Source organism: Schistosoma mansoni, chromosome 4 (genome assembly GCF_000237925.1).
Source record: "Schistosoma mansoni strain Puerto Rico chromosome 4, complete genome".
Lineage (NCBI taxonomy): Eukaryota > Metazoa > Platyhelminthes > Trematoda > Strigeidida > Schistosomatidae > Schistosoma > Schistosoma mansoni.
The window spans coordinates 27,958,137-27,967,101 of NC_031498.1; the positions used below are offsets into that span (position 1 = coordinate 27,958,137).

General features: G+C 41.1%; 1 protein-coding gene and 1 non-coding gene across 2 annotated transcripts; one reads left to right on the forward strand and one right to left on the reverse strand.

Annotated features, from left to right (window-relative positions):
• Positions 1 to 3,958: 3,958 nt before the first annotated feature.
• Positions 3,959 to 4,030, forward strand: Smp_tRNA_01282_Arg_TCG.1.1. Its single transcript has one exon. It is a non-coding gene (tRNA).
• Positions 4,031 to 4,624: 594 nt separating this feature from the next.
• Smp_016390.1 (snf7-like protein (bc-2) (putative breast adenocarcinoma marker)) lies at positions 4,625 to 5,405 on the reverse strand. Its single transcript, XM_018797379.1, has 2 exons — positions 5,106 to 5,405; positions 4,625 to 5,065 (listed from the first exon to the last, which is right to left on the reverse strand). Exons 1-2 carry the CDS (start codon positions 5,355 to 5,357, stop codon positions 4,796 to 4,798), a joined length of 522 nt encoding a protein of 173 aa, XP_018652426.1. The 5' UTR covers positions 5,358 to 5,405; the 3' UTR covers positions 4,625 to 4,795.
• Between the last annotated feature and the right edge of the window lie 3,560 nt (positions 5,406 to 8,965).

Below are 8,965 nucleotides of genomic sequence, written 5' to 3' on the forward strand. Positions count from 1 at the left end.
TTCTTTTAATTTGAAGTGTTATTTATATACTGTCTGTTCGACGTAAAGTCAAAACAAGCAGGTCTAGGTAAGATTAGAAAGACAAGTGGGAACTTGGGCTATTTCTTGATTACATACGTCACTTTTGTTATGAATTGACCTAGCCGTCGCCAATCGTTATGTCTTGACCAAGGTCGGCGCTGATTTGTTATGACCTTACGAATTAAACGAGGACGTAATTTGCGTGAACTGTCCACCAATAGAATACGACTTCTACGACCTTCACACTGTGACAATGACGTTCGATTAGTATGAGTAATCTAGCGTCCTTATTGGTCCTTAATCCGCCTAGCCCGTCCACTTGAGTCCAGAACATCAATAGCAGCTTCGCAAATATGAATCGTTTATTTCAAGCATACTTTGTTTATATATCAGACAGACAGATCACACCACACCATAAAATAGAAAATAATATTTGTACAAAACCAAGCCAAATGAGGCTGTAAGCGTGGGAGACAATAATCAATAAACTGAGCATAACAGGAACAATAAATCATATAATAATAATCAATAGGTCAAAATGAAGCTTGTAATAAGATGAATATAGATATAGATAATCTAGTTACTGAATAGTTATATAATAAGAATAATAGTCCAATAGTAGGTCCTGCAAGTTACCCGTACTTATGTCTTCGCTACTACATAACAACTTTTTGTGACAGATTGCGTACTCATATTAAGTTAGTATTTTCATCACTAATTTTACAGGTGATTTTATTTTAGTCGAAGCAGGATATAGTTAGGTTTAGTATTTCAAAAGAAGTAAGCTACTAAGAGGTGTGTTGAGTATACATATGATTTTAGTCGACTGTGGTGTGGAACAAGCTGTTGGTCAACTTCCTAAGAAATTTTATAATATCAGTCCGTCATCAACGCAGGACCAGACACACATGCATGGATCTGAGTTGCCACACCTCATTAGCACAACAAGATGAAAACCAAGTTCGTAGAAGCAGTTACTTCAGTGGTAGTAATATATATAATACAGGTAACCAATCTCAACTTATGAATTAAACACGACTTAATGTCTCATTTGGAGTCGAAATTTCACGACGTTGAAGATAAAATCATCCATTCTGTTCACATTTTTGCATTGACTGTTTTAATCTCACAGTATAACTGAATGTGAATAAGTTTTATTTTTATATAAAAACAACGATAAGTAGCCTAGAGGATAGGCGTTCTCGCGCGGGTTCGTGGCTTTGGACTGCTGAGGAGTTCCGTATTAGCACGAAATGGCTGCCAAGTACTCCCAGGTTTTCAGTTGTGATCTAACTTGGATCGATCCATGATTTTAATGGAATTTTCTACAAGGTGGATAACGTCATCAAATAAAGAGTGATACGTAACGGGTGCAGTGTATGATCAGAAATCTTTCAGGAAGATTTTTAGTTAACAGGGCTTGAGAGAAGAGATAAAACGGTCGGTCGCTTTCAAAAAGGGGTATTAGATGGTTGCTTTATGGAGGAGTCTCTGATAAGTGGTTGCCAGCAACTAGTTTGAAACGATGTAGAATACCAGAACACCTTTTCTGTTTCACAGTTTCCAAACGATACCGATACATAAATTCTACCTAAGTTTTGAACATCCCATTATTCAGTCATTTCAATTCACCTTTGGTTGATCCCTCTACTATTTTCTGTTAGTTTTAATGATTTTGGTCATGTTATTCTCATTATCCATTAATCACATGCCGGTATGAGTTGTAGTATATTGAATCAATAAATATTAGGTGTGTCTACGCTTCTTGTTATTGATCATTTACTTCCTTCTTACTTATCTAATTTACTTTAAAATTTTCCTAGGTTTTACTGTTCTAATGCAGCATAATTAAGATTCTATGCCCATAAGAAAGTACGTATGTAATTAAGATCTCAGTCGATCTAACTGATTAAGCTGGACTAACATCTTAAAGAATTTTTGGGACTAATCCGTCTGGACCTGCAGCTGTCCGTCACTTTAAATTCCCTACAGCTTTTTCAACCTCACCAACAGTCAGACTTACGCCAGTTTGCCTAGAGATGGTGGGAAACTGATGAGTGACCGAGCGCCTGTTGAAGTGTTCTGCACATCGGTCTACTTTCCTGGATTGAGAGTGAACAGTCCCGTCTTTTTCCGAGATAGTTTCACTAATAAGCGGAATTTTAATATTCGTTTCCTTGATAAGTTTGAACATTTGTTTACTTTTACCTATCGCTGTTGTCTTTTCCATCTCTTCTGATTTCGCTACCCACCACTGCTCACAATCACCAGGTAGGCTTATTATCAGCCTACGTTTAAGCTGCATCCGCTCCTCACCGTGTTTAGAACCAGACGGAATGAGTTTCCGAGCACCTATCAGTTCTGTAGACGCCGCTGAAATCCACTGATTTTTCTTAACCTTTTGATTCGTTACCAGTGCATATCACTGCTGTTCCCACAGGTTTTTAGGTATTATACCGATCTACCTCGAGGTGGATGCCGTTTTCACGGTTGATTAGCTCTTTCTCTAGTTGTTTCTAAAATATGTTCTCAACTTTCACACGATTGATTTGAACTCTAAGGGTTTTTCTTGCTGTGGCATTTCTACATGCACTAAGATGCAGACAAAAACGTGCCCCGAAATGAGCGACACCCTTCTATCGAGCCACACCGACGATGTCTCTCCTTATGTCTAAAATTGGTGTCTACTAGGAATGGATGGTCATCAGAGCATAGTTGCAATAGACGGTCGCCGTTATCTGTTTGTCGAACCTTAAGATTCGCCTAATTGCCTTGCGGTTTGGTTTAGTCTACCTACATGAGCACCGAAATCACCCGCCACTATTATTAAATCAGAACGCTTAGCTTTTGGGAGGTTGGATAGCTCCCTATGAAATCCATCTTCATCCGAGCTGCAATCAGTGGAAGCGTTTATAGAGACAGCAAAAATGAGACGTGTGTCTTGATCTTGGCGAGTTATTATGTGTACAGTTTATCCGGACAGCTCACAAGTAGCTACCTAATTGAATACAGTTTAACAAAGCCTGTTCTGCTTTTAAACTTGATACTACACTTACACCAGTGAGGCCACGGGAAGCAGAAGTGAGGTCTACAGATAATCGAAAGGTAAATCGTGCCAGTTCTTTAAAGTGACAAGATGAAGTCAACTGAATGATTGAACTTGGATCCTGTATGCGCATTTCGGAGACGCAGCATACACCGATGGCGTGGGATTCCAGACTCCTAGCTAAAGCCTGTTGTCCTATCTGACACAAGGTTTGAACATTGGAAGCTTCAACATGTAGTTTGGAGAAGGGTTTCATGAGACCAGAAATAATATTTCGTGGACTCAAATCGTTAGCATTAGTGGCGTGTGATGCTAAAGATAAACCAGAAGGGTTAGTCGTAGGGATGGAAGAATAATTAGGTGAGGTGGGAATTTGATCATGAACAAGATGTTCTTGTGTTCTGCTGAAAGTATGAAGGTGGTTGTCACTTCCCAGCTGCTCTCAATCATGGAGGGATATTCCACCTTGAGGGACCTGGAAAACAAGCTGAGTTAGTAGTGGCGCTAGGAATTAGGGAGCGTGACCCCAGAGCATAAGGGACAACTGCTCGACGCCGGTCAGGCAAGACCCTTTAGTGGGAAGCTTTTGATAAGTTAGCTGCGGAAATCAGAAAGTCTTCCCGCCGGTGATGGAAATCTGCTGTGAAATTTTTGGGGTCAACCTTACCTAACCCCTTCCTTCCGTTCGGAGAAGGCAACATCACGTAGACGTTGGTCGCCTGAGGTAAACACCTTACTACTGACACACTACTATATAGTCAGCGGTACGACCTCGCCCTCGGACCTTAAGTTGCTGTTTTTAATCTTACCATTCCACAATTGATTTGCTTAGGATAGTCAACGTAGAACTTCGTACGTACGTACATCAGTTCGAGTTGCCATAGCACATTAGCTCCGTGGCCTAATGGATAAGGCATCTGACTTCGGATCAGAAGATTGCGGGTTCGAGTCCCGTCGGGGTCGGCTTTGCCCCCAAATGCCCTGGTACGGCCGAGAGTGGGGAGAGTCTGCTCTCCCTCTCCAAATGCTCTCATATGGCCACGCGAATATATAGCTTCTGCCAGGGAAGTCCTACTCACTGCCTTCTCGTGGCGGGGGTGTTGTTCACAAAAGTGAGAGGATGAAAAGCGAATGTCCGGCGCTTTAACCGGGTTGGTGGATGTGGAGGATCCACCTAGGGGAGTTGGAAAACCTTGATTCCAAACCAATGGTGCACATGGGCTCCAGTATCCTGAAGGAACGAATGGTGTATGAACCAACTGTTGGTCACCGGCTACCATGGGACTGCATCTCCTCACTATGCTCCACTGCCTTGTGGATCAGACCTTTAGATCAAAGGCTCTGGGTGTGGCCCCCTAAGAGAATCACCTGCTTCGGTTTGGGCACCTGAGCAGCATCACAGCCCTCACACAAATCAAATGAGATTTGTGAGGCGCATATTTATCTGGTGCTTTTTGTACCAATATTTATGTGTTTAAATAGATAAATAAATAAATAATCATTCATTTTTACTAGCGAGATTATTGAATTAGTTGGTTTTCAAGTTCCCTTCTACATACCTCACGAAGTCGGGGAATGACAAGATGTTGTCAAACGAACAATACTTGAGGTCAGACGTTGCACAGTATAATATTTTGTTATCTTGGTCAAATTACTTACGAACTGATTAGAACTTGCTGGAGTTCGATCTCTAGGATATGTCGACTCGGCTTGGAGTGCATGATTAGACTACGAATAAAAACCGGCACTAACCTTGTTTACAACAGCTTCAGAGTCTTCAATGTCATCCTGATCTCCAATAGCATCATCTATCACATCCGACATCATATCCTGTTTCATTTCCATCGTTTCAGCTTGTTTTTCAAACTCCATCATGACCTTTTGGAACTGAGGTAACTGCATAGTTGCATTCATTTTTCTCATTGTTAGCGCAACCTGTTTCATAGCTGAAGCCATCGTGGCAGTTGATTTTAAAGTCTGAATTTTCATTGACAACGCCTATTATTAGAAAATACACGACTGATAAAACGTGACAAACTGTAATATTTGAGTGCATCAAGGAGAACTTTTTGATGTAACTGTCTGTTCGAACTAACTGCTTCGCCATTACTCTGACGGCATCAATCTGACCACGCTTTGCCAACATACGAATTTCATTTGTTATTCGAGTGCGTTCCCTCTCCAACTGACCTTTTTCTCTTTCTATCTCTCTAAGTGTTCTTGCAATAGTTCGTTTGCTATCTCTTAGCTGCTCTTCAGGTGTTTTCCTGGCTCCAAAAAGAAAACTCATTGAAGAACGTCCTCACGGAAGTAGCCCCGACAGTAACGTTCCGATTTATAGGACCCTCTCGAAATTAACAGCTTATGATTTTAGGCATTGATGAAATAAATCAGTTGATCTATGCTAGTTCATTCTGTAATTAGTTCTGTGAAAATGTAGGTACTCGTTGAAAGCACTCATTTATGGGCTTAATACGACTACTTCGCCTAAACATTTAAGAGAAAAATGATAACCTTGTGATGTAAGTCCGGTTTATAGCATAGGGATTTTGCTAATGTAAAAGTGGAGTTCTTTCTAAGTCTGTCAATCCATGATTACTAAAATAACAGTGGTGTTCTTCCTCACTGAGTTTAACTTTTTATGGTTTCAATTGATGATTGCAAATCAAGACTACTGTCTTTGCTCCAACCGAGTTAGTTTCAGTTATGTATTGCCAAGAGTATCCTCATCTTTCGGAAAAGGACTTTCTGCATCAGAACTGTTGCTGAGTACAAAAATTTTTCTGTTTATTGCACTTTTGGTCTCAACCGTTTAGTTGTTTGCTTTTAGATCACCCGTTTTGGTTCGTAGAGATAAGTAAATCCCCGAAATAAATAGCTCTATAAATTTTCTACATTTTGTGGTGACCTCACTATTTTTATTGAATAAATTGTAACTGGAGGCAGTTGGTCACGCATCCGCACCAGATCACGAGTGGGTGGGCCATACCATTCATCCCTCGCAATTACTGACCAGTTTGGACCAAACGCCTAGATATATTGATAGCTTTCCAAATATATCTTTAAACCTCCTCATTTATGACCTCTGATTTGACTAGGATAATATACTCCGAATGCCTGTGGCACCTTTGTTGGTGAGCCCGACGTGATCTGGTACACCAAACAATAAACTGTAAGTCTATTCCTTGTTGGAACATTACATATCGTTTTTAAAACTTTTTATCTTTACATATAGTGATATTCTTTTGATATTTTCGGATATCTTTTCTCGTCCATCTGTATATCCTATGTTCATCATGATGGGACAGATACCTATGCTATTTGGGATTAAAACTCTTTCGCCACCCCCGTTTTAGCTAATGCCATTTTGGCTCGACAACATTCGAGCTTGGTTCTATTACGCAGAAGCTGACTTCCATAAGCATGGCGTAACAGACCCACACTCATAGTTCCTTTCAGTAATGAAGGTACTACCACGCGATTTCAACAGGTACGTCACTTTTAGAATGTTTACTAGTGGTGTCTCAGAACCTTGTAAAACTTTAAAGAAGGCCATTCTTGAGCGTGGAGATTTAACCTACCGACAACGGTCAGGCCAAGTTTTCAACAACATCGATCTACAACATTGCCCTACAGCAGATATGTCTCTACGATCGCGAGAGCTCAGTGGTCAATGGATCTTTGACGAGGGCCTATTTAGACAGCTTTTCCTATCTGAACTTCACCAATCAGTGCAGACAGTGCTTGTCTCACTTAAAAACAACTCTGTAGATAAACTGGCTGAATCTGTGAACCAGATTCTGGAGATCACCATAACCCCAAGTCTCAAGATTTATTCCGTTAAAGAAATCCTCAAACAATACAAAATGATGTTTCAGATCTCTGTTACACTCTGACTCTTTACCTTAACATTCATCATAATCGTAGACGCTTCCCAACTCCTTGGAGAAGCTCGTTACGAGAAGGATCTGTCTCTAGACCACAAGAGGTAGATAATCCTGTCTGGTGATGATACCGTAATAAGTATGGTAAGTCTTCTAGAAATTGCGCAGAACCCTTCAGGAAACTTCCCTGCCGGCAAGCGCTAACGGCAACCACAGTCGATGGACATAGCCGTCTGTAATACATCACTGATGTGATGACGGAAGTTCGCTACCTTAAAGACACTAGAGCAGAAGTTAGTGTTCTTCCTGCGAATCCCAACGACCGACTGAGCGAACCAGCTTTAAACTTGCGGGCGGCAAACGGAAGAGCGATCGCCATATATAGTAAGCGATATGTGTGTCTTAACGTGGGTTTACGCAAACCTATGCACTAGGTTTTCGTTTTTGCAGATGCTTCTATGCCAATCATTGGCATAGACCTACTTCAACACCATAATCTACTAATCGACACGTGCAAATGGAGGTTAGTAGACGGCAATACTAAATTATCCGTTTATGTAACTTTCTTTCCCTGTTGTCGATTGTCCCCACTCACTGTTAGGCACATAATCAACCCTTACTATCAACTCATACTCGACAAGTACCCTGATCTGAACCAAATGCGACCCAAATTACCCTGTGTAACCAGAAATGCTGCACATTACGTCATGACTACACGACGATCTGTATTCTCAAAAGAGCGCCGACTAGCTCCTGAAAAGCTAAGGTTGGCGAGAAACGAATCCAATTACATAAGACTTGGAAAGTACTCGGCCATCGGTCTATGGGCGACTCCCTGGTACATGACCCTTAAAAAGGACTGTAATGATTGGAGTACGTCTAGTGACTGTTAGCGACTAAATGTGAAAACCATTTTTGTTCGTTACCCTTTGCCTCACATTCGTTATTTGACAGCTAACTCAAAAAAATGCCCAACCGTATCCTCAAAAATCAATTTGGTAAAAGTGTGAAATCAAATTCCTATGGCTGTCGACGGCATTCCTAAAACCACTATCATCACCCTTTCGGATTGCAAGAATTTTCGCACACGTCTTTCGACTTAAGAAATGCTGCACAAACTTTCCAGCGATCCATCGGTGACGTTTATCGAGGTCTCAACTTCGTACATGCATGTGTGGATGACTACTTGATCACAAGTTCGGATAAAGAATTTCATCTCCAGTATCCGATCCTTATTTCCAAACGACTACAAAAACACGGGATTACAGTAAACATTCAGAAATATCAGATTGGAACCGACTCCCTGGGCCTTCCCGGACGCACTATTGATGCTCAAGGTATTCGCCTTCTGAAAGAAAAGTAGCGGCCATTCATGATTATCCAGAACCGACCACAGTCAAGGAAGTATGTACGTTCAACGGCCTGATAAGTCTTTATCGACGATTTATACCGAGTAGCGCGTCTGTTATGAGACTCTTAACCTACCAACCTCATGGAAATACAAAATCCATTAATTTGGTCGACATCGCGAAAAAGACATTCTTTACAATTAAGGAAATAATCGCAAGAACAACTATACTCGCTCACTAGGACATTAAAGCACTCATCAGTATTGCAGCAGACTCATCCGACTAGACGATAAGAGGGATCTCAAATTAATTGGTAAACAACTCCTGACAATCTTCAGCATTCTCCGACCATAAACCTATCACCTCTCTAAGCTCGTCTTTTGATGAGTACCCCCCCTCAAGACCCTAGAGGGAATTTCACTTCAGATATACAACATATTTCTGAGGCGAACAATGTAGTGGACGAGGCCTTTTCTCTTATAACTTCCTTGGACAGTTTCCAAGGCATCAACCCTCTTAAACTCGTCTAGCTTCAAAAAGAAGGCACTGATCTTCAGCAAGAAATATCTTCAACGAACCTAAAACTGCGTACTCAACAGATAGGAACAGGTATGGGAATCTTACTATGCGACACATCTACTGTTAGTGATCATTCAATCGTACCG

Bases quoted from the DNA above. Each gene is read 5' to 3' on its own strand.
- Smp_016390.1 (XM_018797379.1), bottom strand. From the start codon at position 5,357: ATGAGTTTTCTTTTTGGAGCCAGGAAAACACCTGAAGAGCAGCTAAGA. The intron at 5,066-5,105 runs GTTTGTCACGTT...TTCTAATAATAG, and splicing joins TGATGCACTCAAATATTACA to GCGTTGTCAATGAAAATTCA.